Genomic DNA, 26032 nt, shown 5'->3' on the forward strand with positions numbered 1-26032 from the left:
AATCTTAAAGGAAAATGATAAATTGCAGAAAATTGGAAGGCTTTTGTATGGCCAGATTACAAACAAGAATGCAGGGCATAAAATATTAAGAAAAATGTGTGCACCACATGTGACAACAATTTAGTATCTATTAGATTAAGAGTGAAGGTATTATAGGATACCATGGGGTTGGGGGAGGAGGGAATGGAGCATAGCAAATAGAGAAACTGCCCAATGTTTCAATAAGGCAATTCATAAAGAAATAGAAATAGTTTATATAGAGGTGTAAAATTTCACTAAAAATTTTAAAATGCAAACACAAAAACAAACAAAAAATATCCAAAACCAACTTTTCCCCTCAAATCAGCAAAGATGTCTACTACAGGAACTATACTAGTCACTGGAATTGTTTACCACATGGGAGGGGCTAATGATTTTGCTTATTTTTAAAAGGTGCTCACTTTCGTCATCCATTCCTGTGATATCTTGGTCATCTCCATCTTCAGGTCTCATCCCATGTTCTGGCTTCTGGCTGTCCTAGGATGTTGTAGTTGATTCCATTCTCAGCTTCTTATTAGGTCCTGTGACACTTTCCCTAATCACTGAATGTATCTCAAAGATCTTTACTTCCTCCTTTCAAGATGCATGGCTGCTAGTAACAACATTATTAGTTTTTCTGGGGGGACACTTTTTTCTTTTTAAACTGGGAATTGAACCAGGGTCATTTGACCACTGAGTTACATCACCCCAGCCCCCCCACCCCCGCTTTAAAAAATAATTTTTAGTTGCAGATGGACATAATATCTTTATTTATTTTTATGTGGTGCTGGGGATCGAACCCAGTGCCTCATGCATGCAAAGCAAGTGCCCTACCACTGAGCTACAACCCCAGCCCCCAGCCTTTAAAAAAAAAAAAAATTGAGATGGGGCCTGGAGAAATTGCTGAGGCTGGCTTTGAACTTGCAATCCTCCTGCCTCAGCCTCCCAAGTCACTGGGATTACAGGTGTGCACCACCGTGTCTGACTGGGTTTCACTTTTAAGTGCATACACCTGTAGCATTAAGGCTATCCGCTCTGTTCAACCCTCAACTACTGTAACTCCATAAGTTCATTTTCCCTAATACAAACTCTGCCCATTACAAATAATTCCCCATTCTCTTCCCTCTTCCAGCCCCTATCATTATTTTGTTTCTATGAAATTGACAACTCTAGGGCACAGTGGCACATACTCATAATCTCAGTGACTCAAGAGGCTGAAGGAGGAGTACAAGTTTGAGGCCAGTCTCAACGACCTAACAAAGCCCTAAGCCCTGTTTTAAAATAGAAAAAAGGGCTGGGGTTGTAGCTCAGTGGTAAAGTGCCCCCCCACAACAAAACATAAAGATGGCTGTGTCCACCGAAAACTAAAAATAAATATCTTTTAAAATTCTTTTTTAAAATATATTTATTTTTTATTTATAGGTGGACACGATATCTTTATTTTATTTGTATGTGGTGCTGGGGATCGAACCCGGTGCCTCACGTATGGTAGGCGAGTGCTCTACGTCTGAGCCACAGCCCCAACCCTCTCTCTCTCTCTCTCTTTAAAAAATAAAAAAGTAAATAAATAATTGTTGACATCTTACTGCCACAATCAAGATAATGAATATATCTATCCCCTCCTCCCATGTGGGTAGCTAGTCTTTGTAGTCCCTGGCCTTCCTGATACATCCCCAGGCAACCAATATCTTTCTATCACTATCCATTAGTTTGCATTTTCTAAAATTTTATGTAAATGGAGTGCATTTTTTGCTTGTCTTCTTTTACCACAGCTCGATTTATTTTGACATTCATCTGTGTTGTCATGTGTATGAACAGTTCATTGTTGTGAATTGCCGGGTAGCATTGTATGGATATACCACAGTTTGTTTATCCAGTCACCTGTCAATGGACATTTAAGTTGCGTCTAGTTTTTTTTGTTTGGCTTATCTGCTTTCAAGGTTGATCCCTGTAGTTTGTCAGAACTTCCTTTTTTAAAATTAATTTTTAGTGATGAACACAACATCTTTACTTTTATGTGGTGCTAATGTTCGAACCCAGTGCCTCACGTGTGCGAGGCAAGTGCTCTACCACTGAGCCACAATCCCAGCCCAGAGTTTTCCTTCTTTTCTAAGGCTATTATCCTGTTGTAGACACATATTGTTTCACCCATTCATTTGTCAATGAACATTTGGGTTGGTTCCTAAAGGAACCACTATTAATATTACCAGTATTTGAGACATTGCTTTCACTTCTTGAGTATATACTCAGAGATAGAATTGCTGGTCATCCTTGCTAACACTTTTTTGATTTTGCCACATCTGGAAAAATAATCAAGTCCTTTGCTATTTCTCTTGTTCTTTATAAATTTAGAATTTGCCAGATGATTTGTACACCTATTTTCTCCCATTCTGCAGGTTGCCTTTTCACTGTTTTTAAGCCCAGTTTATATATATATATATATATATATATATATATATATATATATATACACACACACACACACACAAACACACGTTTATGTGTGTATGTATATATTTTTTGTTGCTCATGATTTTATCATATTTAAATTCAGTTATAAAAGCTCTTCCTGTTTTCCTGAGTTCTACAATTTTTGTCCTTTTAAATTTTTGTATATGGTGTTAGGAATCCAACTATATTCTTTTGCATATGAACATCATTTTTCTTAATACCACTTGTTGAAGACTGTCCTTTCCCCACTGATGACTTGACATTCATTTGAAAATAATTTAACCAAACATGTGGTGGTTTATTTTTGAGCTATTCTTTTCCATTGGTCTGATCAGTCTTTATGGTAGTAACAACTGTTTTGTAGCTTTTAGTATCAGGTTCCCTTCTATTTTTTAAGATATACACTTAGTCAAATTGATTTCTTGAACCTCTCTTTCAATATTTAATGAAGAGTACTTTGTAGTTCCCAACATTAGCACTGGCCCATGGACAGTTGTGCCATCAGGGACAGGGGAAGGGGCCACAGGCAGGTAAGGCACCTGCTGGTGTCTGTTTCCTTTAGAAAAGAAAAGGCACAGTCCATAGAGTAAAACTGTATGCCTTTATTCAACATGAGTCATTAAAATAAAATACAGGTTGTCCATGTGCAGAAACATTGTTATACATTCAACTCTGAAGAAGGTAGTTTCTATATGATCAATAAAAGGAACAGTCAACAAGTGAGAATAAAGTCAATAGTGAGGAGCTAAAAGGCAAGAGTTTTATCTGTCAAAGTGCTAAGGCCTATGTGCACAAAAATTTAAAAGTGAACAAGACCAACATAAGGTCTTTTTTTTTCCATTCTGATTTTTCTTGCTGCTGGTGAAAGGTGTGATGCAGTGACTTACTGAACTGTGTTTTGAAAAAATAGGTCAAAGCACTTACGGCTACGAGAAAAGTTTTTAATTTCTAGTTTCATTTGTCATGTACTCCAGATATTCCATGGGTTCTAGAGATTTTGTGAATTCTCAAAGAACATATTTGCTCTTTAATTAGTACTTTATTATCAGAGAATAAATTATATCCTTCCCAGTCTAGAACCCATCTCCTCATCTAACAAAGGGGTAGCAAATATGACACTCGGGAAGAATCAAGATTGTTTTAAAACTTGATATGTAGATTCATCTGGGCACTACTGAAGTCTCCAAACTGCTATTGCCTGAAAACCTAACATTATTGACTTAATCTGCTTTTTAAAAGAATTAACCCAACACACATGAAGTTTTATATACCATATGCTCCACTGAAAGGACATAGGCTGTGTAAAATAAGTTCTAAAATACTTTTAGATATTCTGGTATGACTTAATTATTTTCTTATTAGGCTAATTTGAATTTAAAATATTCAAAATGAAGATCCCTGACTAAACTTAATAAAACGAAGCATTGAGTCACCTGGGTCTAATAAGAGTGCTTATGAAGCCAAGTTCCATTTCACTTAGCAGATATAGGTAGGTACACAACCCCAAATTCAAATTAACACAGCCCAACAGAAAACCACTCCTTGGTCCATAAATATGTCAAGTCAAATTCTGTGTTATATTCATGGCAACTGAAAATCATGTGAACTCAAAATCTTTTTTAAAAATTAAGCTGCTTTAAGTTCAGTTAAATCCACTTAAAATCACATTTGGTTTATCTCCCCCTGCAAAGTATCATTTATGTTTTCCAGTTAAGATGAAAATCAGGATGTTTTCTCTTTGGCTTTTTGGTTTTGAATGGAGTTAGGGGGGGGTTTGAAGTTACTGTTAGGAAAACCACTATCTAGGCACAGCCCATCTCTACAGTAGATCAGGTTTCCTGTCCTTCCTTAGGAAGAACTGTGTAGGGATTCCCCTTTGTAGGTTAAGGCTGAAATCTACATGGAAGTATGGAGTATTTATTCCTTAGTCCATATGGTCTCTACGAAAAAATCCAATCTTCCGTTGAAAGTTACCAAGTATTAGGAACATAGATTATATCCATCCTCCTAGTTCTTGGGCAGAGTTGAGACTATGTGATACAGTGGAATACACCTAACAACTCTTTTAACTGGAACATAAATAGATAATTTGGCATACAGAAGTTGAGTTGCAAATCCAATAATCTGTGTTAAAGACAAGTGGTAAGTAAAATTCAAGTGTAAGCACTGAAAAAATATAATTATTTATCCTTTGAAACCTTTTCTACCTCAAACTTTCTAGAATAAGAATTAGGATTTTAATTTTATACTAAAATTAAAAGGTATAGGGTCATGCTAAAGCCCTTTTTAATTCAAGTTCTGCGACTTTAAAGAAAAAAAAAGGTCAATTCTATAGTATTAAGATAGAAAACCAATAATATTAATGTATTTTTTCCATTCTTGGAGAAAACAGGAATGTAAATTCAAAATGAAGGGATTCGGTTCCTTCTCAACTGTAAGGTGAAAACCATATTTTTAATAAAAAACTTCCTTGAGTTTCTTTTGTATTTGAAACTGTGTTACTTGCCTAGCTGTTATCTTGAAACGGTTAACTGAACTTTTCAAGTACTTGCCTGGAGTTATCTTAAAGCATTACTTTTGGCCTGCCTCTCTCCAATTTAGATTTAATAGATTTCTTATATATTCCAATAACAGTTCTCAAAAAAGGTAAAAACTTAACTTTTTAAAATTTTTAAGTTGTAGATGGACACAACACCTTTATTTTTATGTGGTGCTGAGGATTGAACCCAGCGCCTCACATGTGCTAGGCAAGTGCTCTACCACCAAGACACAACCCCAACCTAAAAGTAAAATTTTAACCTGGCTCCTCACTTCCATGCTGCCTGGTTTTACTAGGGACAATACCTTTTTTTCCTTTATGTTTCACTCAGTGCCTCAAATGCTTCTATTTTATAACTCATTCATGCTCTTTTAACATGTCTTGGAAGCATGTAGCACTGACTATTCCTTGAGCCCTGAACATGCTATATTGTTTCTACTTTAGGAAAATATTTTTTTTTTCAATTTACCTAATATTGCTTACCTTATATAACCAGCACTTTAGTACCTAATCCAACAAATACTTGAGTTAGTAACATGATTTGCACACAACAAGTGAGAAACATGCCATGAAACGACTTCTCAGAAACAGCAGATGTCAAGTGGTGCATAAAATGAACACAGGCTTCTAAGACTCTGAAGTAAATAAAGGGGAGCTGAAGCTGTCCTGTGTTCTGGTAATTGCTCTTTCTCTCTGAACTGCAGACCAACTATACCTTTAGGTTCCCTGAATATAAACTTTATTTCCCATGAGGTAGGTAACCTGTTTAAATAATGATAAATATATATTAGAAATGGAGAGCCATTCTTTGAAAAATGGTCATTATGGGCTAGTTTACACACATTTAAATATTTCTCCTTCATTCCTATTATATATGGAATTATGGAGGATGCTGATGTTCCCTGAGACTTATGAAATATTTCCTTTCGAAACAGTACATTTTCAGCTAAGCTATAGAATATTTTTCTCTTGGATGGCTGAACTATCTCCAATGTCTTTGGGTAATCCAGATGTTTGAAATTTCAGTTTTTGAAAAATAACATTGTCTATTTAAGTATTGCTATGTATCTTTACTGTTACAAAGAAAAAAAAATTTCCCCCAGTGAAAACAAAATCAGAGCTGGGAAATTTTAGGGAGAATGAACTAGTGAATCATAATAAATAGTTTCATGGGTCATCAAGACACATTCTTGAAAATGTAACCTTTCCAACTTTTCTCTCAGTATCAATAAATCTATGTATTACCCATTTAAAAGAACAGGCTACATATTTGCAAAGACCATCTATTTAGGTATCATTTTGTTCCCTCCCCATCACATCTAAAAATCAAGTATTTTATAACCACAAAATGAGTTCTCTTGGACAGCATTCTAGGTATGGGACTCAGACATTTGACCTCTCCAAACATCTGGCTCAGTCATCTCCCTGTCATTCCTGACAGGAGAGAGTTCAACATTTCAAGAAGTGTCAGAATCTAATGCAAGCATAGCTATCTCTCTTCACAAGGTTCTCCTGGCTCTCTGAACTCTCCAGATCAGTGAAGCAGGCAGGACATGAAATACACTGGTTATGAAACTCACTTCTCAGAGAAGAACTGGAAAACAGGAAACAAGTTTTCTGTATCTTCAAGAGATTATTTCTTCACATACTCCTAGGGCCTGGAAGATGGTGACACTGACTGCCTGCTAGTGAACTATTAATCATTGTGAAGAAAGAAAAACTTTATATTCCTTACCAGTTTTTGTTTTAGAAGCAAACAATAGGTACATTAAAAAAATGGACTGCCCTTTGTTTTCTTCCACTTTCTAGTAACATAAGGTTGTTAGGAAAACGTGGAGATGGTGGAGGAGAATTCAATATTTTTCTGTAAGTTCTGAAAGAAATGCACTATCCTAATCTATCACCAAATACCTCATTTCACACTCTTCCATAAGGTCTGTGGTAACCTTTTCTCATAATACTATAAGGCAATAACAGGGCCCCTCCCCATGCCACTCTCAGATAGATGTCAGACCTCAAGATTCACCAAAAACTCCAAGGTTTTCAATTTCACTTTTAATTATCTTTTGCTTAATAATAAAATGAAAAATAAGAATATATGAATACATACAATCTATATACATATATTTATTGCAAATACTTAAAATTCTTATGTAAAATGATTTTTCTATATTTGTGAAAAAATATGACTTATTAAATGGTGTTGACACCAACTTCTCTGTACATACCCTCAATTCCAATGTTAACAATTCCTTTAAAAAGGCAAAAGACACAAAAGTTTAGCATTTACCAAACCAGTCTGTACAAACCTTATAAGCCAGTGGGGAAAAAATAGCTTGTGGAAAGTTAAGTGAATTTTCTTTTAAAATAAAAATAAACCCCAAAACTATTCCCCTTATTGCATTTTTTTTAAATAATCTGAGTGTCTTCAGAGTAATTTCCTTTGAAATAATTTGTGCCTTAAACAGTGAGGTCCTACATTAAACATACCATATATAAGAAATTCAGTCTTCCACTGTCACTTTTTACATAGATATTAAAATATATATTACTTAAAATATATTACTGGAAAGCTATTTTTAAAATTGATCTTTAATATTTGTATCAAATGTAAAGCATTAAAAAAAATAAAGTAACCAAGACTCTATGAAGCTATTGCTTCAACTTTAGGAAATGTCTTACCTACTGTTTTCTTTCAATAGGTATGTAGGTATTGAAACATGTAGGAAGGTCCCTGCCTAGCATCATGTTTCTCAGTCTCTTTGGACTATTCTATAAATTGAGCTGAAAACTACTCTTGGCCAAGTTTTTCACTTAGCACACTGTTGTAATGTAGTGGGGAGATTTTCCCTCCTTGCTATGATGTGATATCAAAGAAAAAATACCCCTGTTTATTGACAGTGAATTTCAGAAATAAATAGCAGTATAATGACCAAATACCCTCCAACCCAATTAAAACAAATCTTTTAATCAAAGGGTTCTTTAAGGATCTCTAAGGTAAAGGAAGGCAATAATAAACAATTAGGCTAATGACTGGCAGGTCATTAATATGAATGACATTGTACCTTCACCTGGAAGGCAACAAGCTCTTCCTTTGGCTATTTAAATCTGAGATAAGTTCTGAACCATCTACATCCGTGTGCCTTCCCAACTAATGTAAGCATGCTTCCCTCTAACCCAAGAAAAATTCCCCATTATTGGCCAGCTCTTACTCTTTAAATTAAAATGTTACATAGATTAGCACAGACAGCTTCAGTATCTTGAGCACAGGGGTTAAGAAACTGAAGCAGGGGAAACAACTCCAGGTTATTTGGCTTTATTTCCCATTTAGTAGGAAAAAGAATTTTTATTAATCAAAAATCTCTTAAGATTCAGGGAACATTCTACTAGACAACTTAGAACATTTAAAAATCAGACTGAGATGACCTGCAGTGGAGGCTACCTAAAGGCTAGAGGGCACAAAGGAGGTAAGTGCTCAAGCTTGTCTTACTAGTCGTGGGATCTGTACCACCTGATATCCTAAGAAGAGCTTAGCACTTATTAAAACATTTCAGAAATAATCTAAAGGTAAAACCAATCAAAAGCTAAGATAAACATTGATTTAAAGGTACTGGAGTACCAAACTCTAATATTGAAAGGGCCAGACTGTAATGCATTTTTTCTGTTCAGCTTATAAAACAAATGGCTTTCTCCTTGAAACCACTGTTTGAAACAATAAACTGATTCATATTTAATTTACTACCAATATAAGAGAATCTAGACTCTCATCTGGTTGAGTCTGAGGCAACGTATCTTGCTGGCAATTTGTTTTTGACGCATTCTTAAATGCAAACATTTAGCTGGGTATTATTATTTAGAATCTGGAGGATAGCAATGCTTAGAACTTATCTTCCCAGGAGCCTGGGTCAAGGGGAGGAAGCAGGATGTGAATTCCTCTCTAAATGGACCTGAAAATCCCTGTTGCCTTCTTCCTGTCCTGGTTATAGTCCATCCATTCTTAGATTAAAGGTATCATGAAAGAAAAAGTTTCTGGCAAGAAAGGAGCAGAGCAGAAAAGTTGCCTTCATCAATTCAAACTGGTAACTGACATTTAGTGCAAGGTCAATTCTGAAAAAAACTCCAGCACTCAGTGCTGCTAACAAGGTGAGGAAGTGAACAGGCTGGAACCAGCGACAGGTCTTTCTAAATCCACTAGGATTAATCAAGGTTACTCAAAGTCTGGGAGCAGAACCCTGGTTTCTGTTTCCTACTAGTTTTTCACATGAGAATTTCTTATCCCTGGATCCCGTAGACCCTTTCTTTTTAGACCTTAGACCCTTTTAGTTATGTGTATGCTAGAAGAAAAGGAGAAAAGGGAGAGATGAAAGGACATCAAATGGTCTTGTCTGAAAGTGCAACACAAATATTAATCCTATATTGGTCTTGGGCATCAACAAAAGAACCAGAAAAGAAGAATGAAAATAACTTCCTAAGTTAATTTTAAGAGATTTTGACGCAGGGGATGGAGTGGGCAGGAGCAGGTAGCAGAATGGGCAAGAGAGATAATTGCCTCCTTTTTCCTAATCTGGAATGTAACTTATTAAATAGGTATAAATTATTCTGACTTTTGTAAGTATCACTTCTTGAGTATTAAGTACAAATACAACTGTACTAGGTTGCACTAATATTTTTACTTTACACACTTCTAATTAGGAGACTTGAAATCGATATGCAAATAATACAAATCGATTATCTCCTATTTCATGCCAAATTCTGGTAAACTAATTTTTTTTTAAATGTTCTTTAACCATGACATAAATTGTACATACTTAAAATTTTTCGGTCACTAGAAAAGGATTCAAACAACAACAAAAAGAAAAAACAAAACTTGGAGCTGTTTTTCTTCCTTTCCAGACATTCCTTAGCCATTCACCAAAGCCCCTTTATATTAAGCATCCTTAGAGCACAGATAGCAATAATTCCAAATTAGGGGACAAAAATAAGAAAATGTCTTGTATTGTGTGTGCACATGTGGTGTTTAAGATAAGATTTAATAAAATCACTCCAATCTCCTTATATGCTTGGGAGGTAAAACAGGTTGCACAGAAGGAGCCAATGTGCCACTGAAGAGCTTTTCTAGCTGTGACAACAGGTGACTATATAACATTAGATTAAGGGCTGGAAGAGGAAAAGAGGCTACCTTGTTTCTAGTGTGAAAATAATTTTCCTTTATGTTTAGTTTAACAGTTTCTGCAGTTTCATTCTCTTGTCCAACAAGACAGTTTAAATCACCCCATCACTAACACTTGTCTGCTCTCATCTTACACTAGTATTTCAAACAGGTTTGTGGGCTCCCACGAATGACAAAGTATTATTGCTGGAACTGCTAGACCAATTGCCATGTACAGACTACAGTCATACAGTGGGGCCCACAGAGGTACTCCCTTCACAGACCACATTCACTGTCTCAGGCCAGGAGGGTGGGATTAGGTAACAGCAGGTCTCCACTTCAAGATAGTACTGGTTCACAGAAGTCAAGAACCAAGTCAGGGCTTTCAGGGTTGGAAACACTGCCCGTGATGGAAAGAAGACTTCTACTTCATAAGGTCCCATTCTAAAGTAAAGGGGCTGTATAAATCCTGAATTCAAATTGTGCAAAGGCCAAATAACCTATATGAATAATCTGCAACCATAATGTAAAGACATTATCAGTGTGAATAGTCCTTGGGTTTAGACCACTCTTTCCATTTCCTACTCTTAGGAAAGGTCAAAAGAGAGATAGCTTCCTTTTACCATGCATGACAATCAACTTTTCTCAGCCACATAAAATGGAACATAAATCTGAATTCAAAGTAATACATTATTACCTAAACACTTGGAAAAATGTTAAACAAATGTGACATATTTACATGATTTATAAGTGCAAACTTGTCACAAATTCACAAAAGTCTTGCTTGACTTAGACTTACTATACAAGGTGCTCTTCCTCTAGAATGCAAATGACCTGTACTCTGTATTCCTGATTAATATTTTTCTTAAGATGAAACCTTATTTCTGTAATTCCAAATAATGCAAAAACACATCTTGTTAACCCTTTCTTTCCCCCTTCTTTACAGTGCATTATCTTTAAGTCTTATTACCGAACCACAAGGCAGGAGACACACAGTTTAGAGGGGCCGATGCAATCATCATGGCAGAAAGCTCCACACCCTTTGCACATGATCATGGCTTTCAAGCGGCAGTAACATTTTGAAGGCGTGTCCTCAATGCTATTTTCTTCAGGAAAGGCTGGAACAGGCATTGTCTGGCCATGGCTGCTGGGATTCATAGCTTGGCTAGCAGGGATGGTAGTGACCGTCACTGAAAAGGACATGACATCACCTACATTGCTAGATACCTGGCTACCTGGTACAGCAGAGTTATGGTCCATATCTGATGAGGTGGAGACATTAATCATGCCTCTGTAACTTGTCCCTATCTGTGTGGGGCTTCCATACAATTTTGGAGTTTGCAGTGATGGAAGGAGCAAAGGCTGATGGGTGGGACTGTCTGCAGGCAGAGAAAGAGCAGTAGAATTGAACAGCTCAGGGCTGCTACGTATTGTCTTACCTCTTACTGCGTGAGCCATTTGTTTCTGTGCTGCCTGAATAAAATCTCTGGCTAGGGTCTTCTCATCAAATGTTTGGCTTCTAGCAAATAGGTAATTCTCCTTGCTTACAGTGGCTTGCTCATTCACTGGTTTCTCAGCCTTCACATTCTTGTTAGCTAAACAATCATTGTTGGATGGGGTTTCCCTACTATGGGGTCCTGAACTTGTGTCATGCTTGCCAGAACTCTGGGAAGCCTGGGGCTCCTCCTTTACCAAGACAGATTCCTGTTCATCGCCAGTACTCTCCTCATCAGTTTCATCTTCTTTGCTGCTGCTACTATCTCCTGTTGTATTTTTACAATCTGTATACCCCATTCTCAAGGCTTCAGTGGGGCTACTAAGACAAAAGCGGTCTTCAGGATGTACAGAATGGGTCCTCCTAAAGCTCTCTGAACCCCTGCCATAGGTGGAAATATTAAGTAAGTAGTGACCTGCCATTGCAGGTTTGGATGTCCTTCTGCCAGCAAATCCCAGCATGAACCTCTGGCTTGTAGAGATGTCTTCTAACTGGAAACCTGAGTGAGTGAAGTTAAACTGTGAAGGCGGCACAAATGAGAGAATGTTCTGCCTCCGAACCCTCTGGATAAGAGTTTGAAGGATCTGATCTTGAGTAGTTTTACTTAGTCCTTCTTGGTACTGGTGTGTGTCGATGCTAGATTCCCTTAAATCCTTAGTTGAAAAGAGCTGCAGGGGCCTTGGAACCTGGGGAAGCTGCTTACTCTGCACGGTTTTCCCCAGCTGCTGGATAGCTGGATGGGACTGTCTGTCATTAACTTCCTCTCTGGTGCTATTTTCTGTTATGTTGGTGCCTGTTAGTGCTCCCATCCCTTTATCCTCTTTAGTAGTCAGTGGTACAGTTTTCATTTCAACTTTGGTGAGAGGTTTAGGCAGAATTTGCTCCATGGGAACATCTTTGCCTTGGAGCAGCTGAGTAACTAAAGGATTATTAGCTGGGATACTAGAGCTTGGTCTTGAAATGGGCCCATTCACACTTGCAGAAGTTCCTGGGGTTTTAAGGCTAGAAGCTGCTGACAAAATGCTCGAGGACAAAGCTGACCCAACAGATGCTACAGTTGCACTGACCTGGGGTTCAGGAAGCTTTTCTAAAGTGGCTGTTGTCAATAATGATGTTAAAGGGGTAGGGGATGTATTCACTACTGCACTAGCAGTTGTCTTGGCTGAGACTGAAGGATTTGGTGTGTTCATATTAGAATCTGCTTTGGATTCAACTGTGCCATCAGCTACAATAGAAATGGGCAAAGCTCCTGAGATCAGAGCAGAGCCTGCTGGAGAAGAAGAGGCTCTCTCCTGTCTGTAACTACTAGGCCCTTGTGGGTGGCTAGGGGAAGCCACTGTGACTGATGCCCTGGCAGGGTTCAGTTTTTCACTGTTCAATTTCTCTATGTGAGCTGGTGATGGGACACTCGTGCATGCTCCACTGATGGCAGATGCTGGAGGCACTGAGGGGGTTTGCTGTAGTTGTGCTCCAGAGACACTATGAGGCTGTGCCTGGCCTGGGATCTTGGTCTCAGATTTGGGCTGAGTCTCTGGACCACAGGGTAAAAGCTCTCGCGTACCTCCCCTGCTTCCAGTTCCTGCCAGTTCCAGTGTGGGGCCCTTTCCAGTTGCACTGACTCCATCTGAGCCTGGACTCCCTCCTCTAGCAGTTTTTCTTTCACTACCCTCTCCTGGACCTTGTCCACCCCCAGGGCCAGGTCCTGGAATGGTCCCTCCAACTGAGGCGGCTGCAGCGGCGGCTGCGGCAGCTGCAGCTGCTGCCCTCTGTGCTTTGACCAGCTGGGCTTTTGCTTTGATGTCTGCAAGAGTTCTGGCTCCTGTTCTGTTAGGACTAGTGATGGAGATTGGAAAACGAGCCCTGGGAGAGACCTGCGATGTAGGAAACGGCATGGGGGAGATTCTGGAGACTGGGATCTGAAAGAAATAGGGGAGGAAAAAACACACAAAAAGGCTTAGTTTTCATTTATGAGACAGACAAAACTTCATTAATCCTTACGTTTTTAGAGCAGGTAAACATAATAGCACCCATAAAAACATGGGACATCTAGGACTGAGCAATTCAAGTTTGCTTCTAGGTGCCTTCTACTCTGCCCACTCATAAGGGAGTAGGTGCACGTTTGCGAGTCATTCTCATGCCTGGCTGGTATTATTTGTGCTTTGGGTCCTAATCCCAAAATTTACAAATTAGAACCTCTAGAGAAAAAAAATTTGTTTCTAAAAAGCTGCTTGTGCTAATGACTATCAGATTTGAAACCACTAATTTTCATATCATAAAAGAATCTGGGGCTGGGATTGTGGCTCAGTGGCAGAGCGCTTGCCTCACAAGTATGAGGCACTGGGTTCGAGCCTCAGCACAATATAAAAATAAATAAATAAAATAAAGACATTGTGTCCACTTACAACTAAGAAAATAAATTAAAAAAAAAAATTCGGACTCCTGTCCTACACAGTATTTTGCAGTGCATCACAAAATGTGGACACTTCTAATAGATGACTGAATTTAAAGGAGCAAATAATTCTAAGACATGTTCTAGAGCACCTTGTTTAAAAAAAAATAAAAAAGCCTTTAAGTTCCAAAAAATACAATTTTTCTGGAAATCCTTAAGAGGTCACTGAAGACTTCTATTAATTTCTCAAGTCAGCAGTGCTGAAAAATTGATTATTAACTCAGAAGTTAGAGCTGTGGGATTTCTTAACAGTCTCAAAATTTCACATATTTTACATCATATATTATACTTAAAATTGAATTTTATATCCTACAAGTGTTTCTACATTAAGAAATACCATTTATTACTTGAAATTTAGTAAGAATATCAAAAACCTATTGTTTAGGCCATCTCTCCTTTCCAATTCTCTCTGTTCTCCTACCTTGAGAGGTGGTACTTTGCGCACCTGGCCCCTGTCTCCTCTATTGAGAAAGGGCTGTGGCGAGACCTGAAATGGCTGTTGGCGATTCTCAGTGACACGTGGCCTTTTCTCCCAGCTTCCAGGGACCTCTTCTTGAGTCAGAGAAGATTTTCTCTTGAGGCTTTCTGGGCTCTGATCAACAAGAGTTGTGGGAGGTTCTTTGCTGCTGGTCTCCTGGGGTCCTGCTTCTGCTGTGGGCTTCATTATTGGTTTTTCCAGCCCAGGACTCTTGGGTTTGGTTAGGGATGTAACTACAACTTCTTGGCTTCCACTTTTATTATAATTAGAAACTGTGGCATGATAATTCTCTTTCTCAGATTCCTGTGCAGCAGAGGAAGGTGGTTTCTGCTCCAAGGGATCCTCATCCTTTGGGCACTTGATGGGAAAAATGCCAGTAAGCTCATTTGCACTGGTAGCTGAGGCAAGAAGGGGCTCTGTGAATTTGACATTTGGCTGTGCCTCATCTTGGCTTTCATGTTCTTCTTTTTTGACTGGTGAAGGCATTTGTACTGCTTCTTCTTTACACTCTGACTGGGAAATGCCTGGGAGTATTTTGACAGGAGAGGCCTCTGAAGGAAGCATAGATTTTGGTTGCTCAGCTGTGGTTTTCTTTACTTTGGGATCACTGGGGGAAGCTGTCAATTTCTTTGAATCTTCAAGGCTCAATCCAGAACTAAACGGTGAAATAAGAAAATATTTTAATTGTGAGATAGCACATGTTACTGAAGCATTATGAGAAAATGGAATAGGACAAATGTTTAGAAAAACCCCTGACACATAGTAGCTAATTTTCATGTATTATCTTCATTATTCTTTTTTTGTTTTGGGGTGTACCAGGGATTAAACTCAGGGGCACTCAACCACTGAGCCACATCCCCAGCCCTATTTTGTATTTTATTTAGACACAGGTTTTCACTGAGTTGCTTAGCACTTTGCTTTTTACTAAGGTTGGCTTTGAACTTGTGATCCTCCTGCCTCAGCCTACTGGGCTGCTGGGATTATAGGCGTGCACCATGGTGCCTTGCTTATCTTCACTATTATTAATAATAGTGAATGTTCTTGAGCCAGAGTGCCCAGTTCAAATCTTGGCTCTGATACTAGATGTCCATGTGATATTGAATAAATAGACTAGCCTTCTGCACCTCAGTTTCTTCAACTGTATATTGGGGTTAATGACTTCATAATGTTGCTATGATGATTATTTCATTGGAAGTACTTAAAACTCAATACTAGTGGTTATCATTATTATTACTTCTGTTTATGGGGGGGGTCATACTGTCTAGAGATATGTATTACAGACTAACTATGAGGACCTGAAAAAGAAGGCCAAGAACCCTGACCCTGGGACTTGGTTTGGACTGTGACCAATTTTGTTCTGCAGTAGTTGTAGAAAGGCTGGCCCAAGAAATCTAAGGGAATCCAGAGGAAACTATAGGAAACTGGTTATTGATATTCTCCAGAAGCTGAGAATTATAACTGAATTTTCAAAAAGTCTATTCAAATCTTCCTTGGTCTAGCTCTAAAATTTTGAGAGTGTGCTGCTACATTGTTCTATGGTGTAACTGGGAGTTCCACAGTGTGGCCTGGCTAAAAAGCTAAGCTAATCTTTAAGGGTCATTAATGACTCTTCTTAATATTTAATAATATTACATAACAGTCAAAAATCAATGAAATCCTCTCTGGTGACTTCAAGTCAGTATAACACATGAGAGGGTATAGCCAACGGCAAAACTAGGCAGTTATCAAAAACAGTCCTACTGGCCTGGGGATATAGCTCACGATACAACATTTGCCTAGCATTTGTTAAGGCCTGGGTTTGATCTACAGTACCATATACACACCCAATCCCAATAAGGCCCCCAAAACTGTCCTATAACAGCTGGCAAAAAGTAATAGGTGAAAATGTATTCAACTGCTGTAATGTGTTACATATGCCTAACAAGGAGGAAGCAAATAAATATTAACAGAATTACTGTTACCTATAATATGGTCCAAATATATACACCATCATTTACATAGCTCAAAACTCATATCAATAATGTAGGGAGGGGGCTGGGGATGTGGCTCAAGCGGTAGCGCACTCGCCTGGCATGCGTGCGACCCGGGTTCGATCCTCAGCACCACATACCAACAAAGATGTTGTGTCCGCCGAGAACTAAAAAATAAATATTAAAAAAAAAAAAAAAAAATAATGTAGGGAGGTGCTCGGGATATGGCTCAGTTGGTAGAGGGTTTGCCAGGCATGCACAAAGCCCTGGTTCAATCCCCAGCATCACAAAAAAACAATTAGGTGTTTCTGAGTGGTATGTTTGCATATCATATGCATTTAGGCTTTGATTTAATCTGGGGAAAAAAAAGTAAAGAACACAGAAAAAATGAGTTTGAGACACTTAATCTCAAAAAGAATCTACCCTAAAGAACTGTGAAGGGGATCAATGAACACTACATGGAGATTAAAAAAAAGAAAAAAAGAAAAATAGCAGCCTGGGTGTTCAATCCTATTTCAAACAAAGACACTCCATTATTATATATTTAAATATCTTCATCAAGATTTCAATTAGCTGTCATGTATAACTAACTAAAACAAATAAAAAATGATTTCACTTAGATTTTTATTGGGAAAAAACTATTTGACCACAGTTCTTTGAAAATAAGGATGTATGCTGGGTATGATAACACAAGCCTAATCATCCCAGCTACTCAGGAGGCTGAGGCAGAAAGACTGTAAGTTTAAGTCCACTTAGCAAGATACTGCCTCAAAAAACAAACAGACAAACAAAATCAAAACAAACAAAAAACCCACCTATAGGAAACTGGTTATTGATGTTCATCTTTTCCAAGGAATGGATACTAATTCAAGATGATTAAAAAACAAAAACAGCAGCTCGGGAAGCTGAGACAGGAAGGTCGTGAGTTCAAAGCCAGCCTCAGCAACGGTGAGGCACTAAGCAACTCAGTGAGACCCTGTCTCTAAATAAAATACAAAAATTGAGCTGAGATGTGGCTCAGTGATCAAGAGCCGCTGAGTTCAATCCCTGGTACGAGAAAACAAAAACAAATACAAAAAACAGCTTCTTGGTAAAGAATTGTTGAAATAAAAATTGAAGGAAAAATTTCTGCTCAGGTAAAGCATTATATGACATATGTGCAGGAATTAACGTATGGTTTACAGAATTTGGCTTATTAATTATTACCTCTGACCATAGTAGCTTTCAAAGAATTGTTCCTTCCATGGTTCCACTTTTTTCTCCTTCTCAATCTCTTGTCGAATTCTCACCTGCATCTCAGGTGTAAACTCACCTGTAATGTAACAAAAAAAAAAAAAAAAGATACTGAATAGAAAAATGCCCTTTTGTAACTTTTAACTATTTATAAATCAAGAAAAACTCATACGGAAATCAGAGTACTATTATGTGAAAGTAACAGAAACTTCCCCAAATACCTCACTGTAAAGTAGACTTAAATATCAGTAGATGAAATAAAAACATGTTTTTATACAACTCCATGTAGTTTTCAATACACAGCTGAGGACGACAGTGCCTTTTCTCTGGACTTCTTCCCAGTAGTACCTCCCTCCTACATGAAACATCATATTCATCATATTCCATACAAATTTCTTTAGTCTCTAATCTTGGTGCTGAGGATTAAAGCTGGGTCCCACCCGTGCTAGGATAGCGCTCTATTGCTAAGCCACAACCCTAGCCCCTCTAATTTATTTTCTACCAGAAAAAGAATGATATGTTTCTCTAAGGAAAATTTTACCTTAGGTCTTTTACCTCTAACTACATAATGAAAAGTGATGGTTTGCTTAAAGGCATTTGTGATTCCAATTAAGAAATCATTCCAAGTAGGAAATTATTCTGGAGTTGTTAGTTATCTAATTTTTTCAGAAACCAGCAATCTAATGCCCTAGCAACAGGATACTCAACATGCCCCAAACTGAGCTACTCTGAATATGCCTTTTATTTGCATATACTACCAACCACCTCAATCCTTCCCACTCCATCAGCAGAGAATAGTAAATGTGTTTGGTAGGCCATCTTCAAACTTATGGCTCAGAAAGGCTGCACCCTTTCATGCTCTAATACCCAGAACCATCAGAGAGTAAGAGATAAAAATGTAAGAATTTGAAGTTTAAGATCTCCTGACAGTAAGAAGGAAAGGAAAAGTATTAGAGGACCACATACATCACAGTCATGAGTAAATAAACAGAAAAAGAGAAATTTAGCTTTCAGAATCTGTTCTAGAACTTGTGGTATTGGTTCTACTATGTATCATAGAATGAGGGATAAAGAGTATTGATCTCTGTTCATAAATGTACAGTGTTCAAAGTTTTGGTTACTCATAAAATATGATCATATGACAATAGACAATCATTTGCTTGGATGTAAAAAAAAATTGAATACAGATAACTATTGAGGTATCATTATTGATAGTACCTATTTATCCTTAACTAATTTATTGTTTAAAAAAGGTATTGGTAATTGACATGTTTTAAAGTGCTTATGTTTTCAATTTCTTCAGAAAAAGGAAATCTGAAGAAAAGAGAAAGGACAAAAGCAATCAGCAAGGCTAGGAGTATCATTCAGTGGGAGAGCATAAAACCTATGACATGCATGAGGTCCTCAGTTCAATCCAGAGCACAAGAGAGGGGTAGGGAGGAGGGGAGACACTAACAATCACAGTGACCAATAACAGATATCTATTACCTAATCATTTTAACTGTTGAGATGTGACAAAAACTAAGCAGCGAATAGCATTCCTAATGCTCTCCTTACAAATGTATTTACTTTAAAGGTCTCACACTTGTTTTAAGCTGTTCTTTGGCATAATATAACTCTCAAGTATAATTTTGTATTCCAGGTATACCAAAGAACAGATGTAATACCCAGCGGTTTTAATTATTGTTAAATATTAACCTCACATGGGAAAACCTTAAACAACAATAACAACAAAAACCCAAATACTAACCCTCGGGTACTAACTTAGAGTAATTAAAATCACTCAGGGAGGTACCTGGACATCAATGTTTATAAAAACTTAAGAGGTGTTTTGAGCATTCAGGGTTAAGAATTTCTAATGCTGACAAATACTATATACAGTGCTTGCAAGATCAATCAATCAGTAACTTTTTTATACTCTATTATTTGCCCTCAATAAATCTGTTAAATCAGGATTAGAAGCATGGTACACAAGGCACTAGTGACCATGGTCAGTAATTCTCAGTCATGGTCCATATTTATTAAAATGTTCTGACACCACTTAACAGTATGCTTCAAATAAGTGAATTTTACAGTATGTACATATATCTCAATAATACATTTTTAAATGTTCTGATTCCTTTTCTGTTGGTTCCATTGGGGCTGCCAATAACAAAGAGGTTATCTCAGGAAAGGAAAAGTATTAGATTAATAATTAATAATTAGTATTAATTATTTTATGGTGCTGTGATGCCCAGCACTATAAAATAATTGTACACTTTGCTTATTATTAGTAAGCTTGGAATTTCAATTCCCAGGCACTAATGTAGAATTACTGAATCAAAATCTTTAGTAACAGGGCCAGCAAATCCATTTTTTAAGTTTCTAAGATGACTTTAAATCACTGAAGAAACACACTTGGTGGACTCTATGTGGAGTGTACTTGGTTATAGAGGCTCCAGATAAAAAATTTAGTAATCTGTTTCATACAGGATAGCTAATTCTATCTTTTAGAAACTTCCTGTCTTTTACCTTCCAAAATGGTTAAATACCCCACAAGGCGGAAAAGTGCCAATATACTGTCACTGTTGTTCCAAGTGCAGATTCTGAGCAACCAGAGGCAGAACACTTACCTTCTGATAGTCTTTCCTTCCAGCCTTGGGCTGCTGAAGTGAAGAACTCATTATTAAGGGCAGAGCCATTCAACTTCATCAAACCATCTGGTCCAACCTGGTTCAAAGAATAAGCCAGGGAAAGCTTACAAAGAAAGGGAAAGGTGTTTGTATGGTATTTGGCTTTCATTTTAGAAAAGAATGTATGTTCATTTAATTATACAGAGGTGCACTAGCTATCTCCTATTAAGCTGCTTATTATGGATGTCTTTTTTTATCTATTTATTTATTTATTTTTATATTGAGACAGGATATTGCTAAGTTGCTGAGATTACAGGCCTGCACCACTATGCCTAGCTTTTTTATTCACTTGGTACCAAGGATTGAACCCAGGGACACTCAACCACTGAACCACAAACCCGGCCCTTTTGTATTTTGGTACAGGGTCTCATGAAATTACTTAAGGCCTTGCTAAGTTGATGAGGCTGGCCTTGAACTTAGAATCCTCCTGAGTTGGTAGGATTACAGGCATACATCACTATTCCTGGCTGATGTCTATATATATTTTTAAATTTACACACACACACACACATTCACGTATTTTTTTCAGTTGTCAATGGACCTTTATTTTATTCATTTATTTATATTTAATGCTGAGAATCGAACCCAGTGCCTCACACATGCTAGTCAAGTGCTGTAACAGTACCACTGAGCCACAACCTCAGCCCTGATGTGTGTGTGTGTGTCTCTCTATATATATGTGTATAAATGTAAATATATATATGTATTATTTTTTGGTACTAGGGATTGAACTCAGGGGCACTCAACCACTGAGCCACATCCTCAGCTCTATTTTGTATTTTATTTAGAAACAGGGTCTCACTGAGTCGCTTAGTGCCTCCCTTTTGCTGAGGCTGGCTTTGAACTCACAATCCTCCTGCCTCAGCCTTGTGCTGCTGGAATTACAAGTGTTTGCCACCGCACCTGGCTTGTCCATATTTTTAATGTAAATATTTTGTTTTTAAAAAATTCCTTTGCAGGGCTGGGGTTGAGGCTCAGCAGTAGTGTACTTGCCTGGCATGTGTGAGGCACTGGGTTTGATTCTCAGTACCACATATAAATAAAAAAAAATTTCCTTTCCAAACAGGTTTGGTGGCACATGTCTGTAATCCCAGCAACTGGGGAGGCTGAGGCAGGAGGATCAAAAGCTCAAGGTCAGTCTCAGTGACTTGGTGAGACATTTTATTATCTCAGAATAAAACATAAAAAGGGTTGAGGATGTAGCTCAGTGGTACAGCCTTGGGTCTCAATCCCCCCTACAGGAAAGTAATATCAAAATAAGCTCTTCCCATTTACTTCTCCTCTTCCTTTCCTTTTAACTCCATTCTTTAATGATTAAACAAAAACAACTGAAAAGGGTTTATTATTTGTTTTAAAGAAGTGGTTCCAAGATATGTACACAGTTTATGTTTCTCACAGATTAAACCATTGAAGTCTCTTCAAGTCATCTGGCCTAGATTTTTTGTGGGGGAAGGTATGGGGGATTGAACTCAGCAACACTCAGCCACTGAGCCACATTCCCAGCCTTTTAAAATATTTTATTTAGAGACAGGGTCTCGCTGAATTGCTTATAGTATTGCTAAATTGCCGAGGCTGGCTTTGAACTCGAAATCTTCCTGCCTCAGCCTCGAAAGCCACTGAGATAGATTATAGGCATGAGGCACCACACCCAGCTCATTTGGCCTAGTTTTTACCTTCTTTAAAATGGCTACATATTATTTTGTTATATGAATATAACTCAATTTACCAGTTTCCAAATGACATACACTTTTTTCCCCTAACATTTTCCCATAATCAAGAAAGCTGCAACTAGTATTCTTATAGAGATGTACACTAGTGCTTTTATTTCTGTATGTTCCTAGAATAAAGAATATTAGCGTGGGGCTGGGGATATAGCTCAGTTGGTAGAGTGCTTGCCTAGCATGCATAAGGTTCAATCCCCCACCCCCCCCAAAAAAACCCACACACAATGTATTGGGCTGAGGTTATAGCTCAGTGGTAGAGCATTTGCCTAGTACATGGAAGGCATTGGGTTCAATCCTCAGCACCACATAAAAATAAAGTTATTGCGTTCATCTACAACTAAAAAACAAACAAACAAAAAGAACATTAGCGTGTATAACTAGATATGTGGGATTACTTTTCAAAAAGACTCAAACAACAGACATTTCTACCAGCAATATATGAAATACTCCTTTCCTTGGCAACAATTTTTTCATGCTATTGAATTTCTGAAATGGTAAAAAAATTCTGTTGACTGCTGTTGTGATTGTGCACCTTATTAAATGTGTATTCACTATTTAAATTTGCAATCTTGTGAAGGGTCAATTCCTATCACTTTCTCATTTTTCCATTAGGTTGCTCATCTTTATCATCAGTTTATAAGAACTCTTTGCATATTATATATGGTAATGACTATAATCACATGTTAAAAATATTTTCTCCAAACTCACTCTCTACTGATTTGATTTGTGATGCTTTCCCAAAAGGTCTAAAAAAAAAAATTTCTTTTGGACAGGGGATGTAGCTTAGTAGTAGAACACTTGCCTGGCATGCATAAAATTCTAGGTTCAATCCTCTGTACTGCAAAAAATTTAAAAAATAAAAAATTTTCTGTATATTAGAAATATTGAATTTCCTACCTTGGTTAAAACCCATAACATCTAAATTATACAAAGCACAGATCTAAAAAACCTGGATAAAAAAATAAAATTGTCATTCTCCCTAAAGTTAATTTTTATAATTTTATCAGAATCCCTACATAGATTTCTAATGAATTGAATGAAATTATCTTAATGCTCATATAGGAAAAAAGACAGTAAAAAAAACTGGGAGAGGGAAAGTGCTTTATGATATTAAACACACTACACAAAGTCACCGCATCAAAACTCTTATTATTGCCAGGTGCTGTGGTGCTTGCCTATAATCCCAGTGGCGTGGGAGGCAGAGGCAGGAGAATTGTGTAAACCCAGCCTCAGCAAAAGCGAGGCACTAAGCAACTAACTCAGTCAGACCCTGTCTCTAAATAAAATACAAAATAGGGCTGGGGATGTGGTTCAGTGGTCAAGTGCCCCTGAGTTCAATCCCTAGTACCTCTCATCGCCCCCCCCCCCAAAACCCCAAGCTCTATTATTACTGGTATTAGAATAAACAAAGAAAAAAAATGGAAGAGGAGAGAGCACTTTAAGTATAAGTTACATATATATTAATAGAATACAAAACATTAATGTTATTTCAAATAGTGAGAAAAAGGATTGTACAAATATACAGATAGGTAGTGCATCCAGAAGAAAAGAAAGTTGGACCCTAAATTCAGATAATAGGAAAAAAACAAGCAAACAACAACAACAGGAAAAACAACTAGATGGTTAAAATTCTGAAGAAATTTTAGAAAGTGATCTGGCAACCTTAGGAATTGAGGATCACTTCATAACTCACTTTACTTTTCAAACCTGTCTGGGCCAATGTATTTTCCCTTGGCTCTATAGCAGAAATTGAAAACTTGTTATAAAGGGCTAACCTGCAAATGCATTAGACTTTATAGGATATAGTTTCTGGTGCAACTAACTACTCAACTTTCCCTAATACAAAAGTGACAATAATTAACAGGAGTGGCTGCAGGCCAATGAGACCGCTGAAAATTTGGTATAGGAGTTATAGACTTTTTCCTATAATACATTATCCAATCTCCATTTGAATATTCCAGTGATGAGCAAATTACTCCACTGTCAGTTAACCTACTCCATAGGTTAACTCTCTAAATTTTAAAGTTGTTATTTTAACCCCAAATCTGCTTTCAGAAGAAAGTTTATATCTTCCATATGGTAAACACTGAATTATATCAGAAAATATAACCCAACCCTCTGATGTAAATAATAGTTTTCTATTGTTCTTTACTGAAGATTCCATATACTATAGTTTCCAATTTGTAATCTTAATAATCAGAATTCTGTATAAACACTTTAAATTTCATCTTAGAGTAAAGTTGTAATTTTACTTAATTATAACTGCATACTCCACACATGAGGATAACACTGCTCAGATTACAGTGTACTCCCACCAAAACAATAAAAAGACTGGCCAAGTAGCCTTCCAATTAAGATTACCCTATGTGGGAAATTTAACTAGAAACCTCTAAGGTTTCTTTTACTAAAATTATTTGTGGCAATCTCCATCTGAAGGCCATGTGTCAGACAGAACTGAGTTCCAAAAATAGACCATCAGTTAAGGTCCTATTACTATCATTCCAAGTTTAATAACCCTGAGTTTAAAACAAAAACAAAAATAAAAAGGAAAAGCTCTCAATGAGGTTCTTTAAAAACACTGATTAGTGGGGCACAGTGGTGCACACCTGTAATCCCATTGACTTGAGAGGCTGAGGTATGCTGATTTAAAGTTTAAGGCCAATCAGGGCAATACAATGATACTCTGTCTCAAAATAAAAAAATTAAAGGAAGCCAGTTGTGGAGGCACACATCTATGATCCCAGCAACTAGGGAAGCTAAAGCTGGAGGATTTCAAGTCTGAGGCAAACCTCAGCAATAAAGTGAGGTCCTGTGCCAAAATACAAAATAAAAAGGGCTGGGGAGATTTAGTGCAGAGAGAAAGCACCCCAATTAAATCCCCAGCACCATGAAAAAAAAAAAAGATTATAAAAATGAAATAAAATAAAACAAAAGAAGGGATGGGGGTCTGGGGTTGTAGCTCAGTGGCAGAGTGCTTGCCTAGCATGTATGAGGCACTGGGTTCGATCCTCAGCCACACCACATAAAAATAAATAAATAAAATAAAAGTATTCAGTCCATGTACACCAACAACAAAAAGAAGGGCCAGGGAACATAGTTCAGTAGTAGAGCTCACCTGGGTTTAAATCCTAGTACCCTTCCCCCAAAATCATTTCTTTTTCTTTCTTTTCTTTTTTTCTTTCTTGATACCAGAGATTGAACCCAGGGGTACTCAACCACTGAGCCACATTCCCACCTATTTTGTATTTTATTTAGAGACAGGGTCTCACTGAGTTGCTTAGCATCTTGCAGCTGCTGAGGCTGGCTTTGAACTCTGGATCCTACTGTCTCAGCTTTCCATGCTGCTGGAATTATAGGCTACTGGCCCAAATCATTTCTTCAAGAAGAGTTAAGGGAGAGAAAGTAGTGCCTTGGAAGTATATGGTGTATGTCACTTGGAAATTGGTAAATTAACTGGAGAATATTCATAAGATGAAATAATATGCAGCCATTTATAAAGAAGGTAAAACTAGGTCAAATGGCTTGAAGAGACCTCAATGGTGTTGTCTGTGGTGATAAAAATAAGTTGCATAGTAGTGAACATGTCCTGTCACTACTGCTGGAAGAATACCTGATTTATCTGGATTCTCTAGACAATAAACTTTGACTGTTCTGACACATGCTGATTCTCAGCATTAAAAAATTGGTATCAACGTCATCCAGAAAACAAGTCCAGAATTAGAAAGTTTTAGTTCTGACTTTATATTAGCTATAATGATTTGCGTGGCTTACTTATGCTGTTAATCTTTCTAAAAACTAGGGAATATATCCAACTAGTCCTTTACTGTAAACTAAAGAAAACACCTTCCTCTCTT

General features: G+C 37.5%; 1 protein-coding gene across 1 annotated transcript in view; it reads right to left on the minus strand.

The window, feature by feature from the left end:
* Positions 1–3075: 3075 nt before the first annotated feature.
* The window catches only part of Asxl2 (ASXL transcriptional regulator 2), a 141024-nt gene continuing 118067 nt past the window's right edge, over positions 3076–26032 (minus strand). Inside the window, exons 10-13 of the mRNA XM_026392396.2 lie at positions 20395–20491; positions 17756–17861; positions 14523–15234; positions 3076–13568 (exon numbers count right to left, since the gene is read on the minus strand). Of these exons, the coding sequence (XP_026248181.2) occupies positions 11124–13568; positions 14523–15234; positions 17756–17861; positions 20395–20491 (3360 nt within the window). The 3' untranslated portion in view covers positions 3076–11123. The remainder of the gene's footprint in view (positions 13569–14522; positions 15235–17755; positions 17862–20394; positions 20492–26032) is intronic.

Source organism: Urocitellus parryii, chromosome 12 (genome assembly GCF_045843805.1).
Source record: "Urocitellus parryii isolate mUroPar1 chromosome 12, mUroPar1.hap1, whole genome shotgun sequence".
NCBI lineage: Eukaryota > Metazoa > Chordata > Mammalia > Rodentia > Sciuridae > Urocitellus > Urocitellus parryii.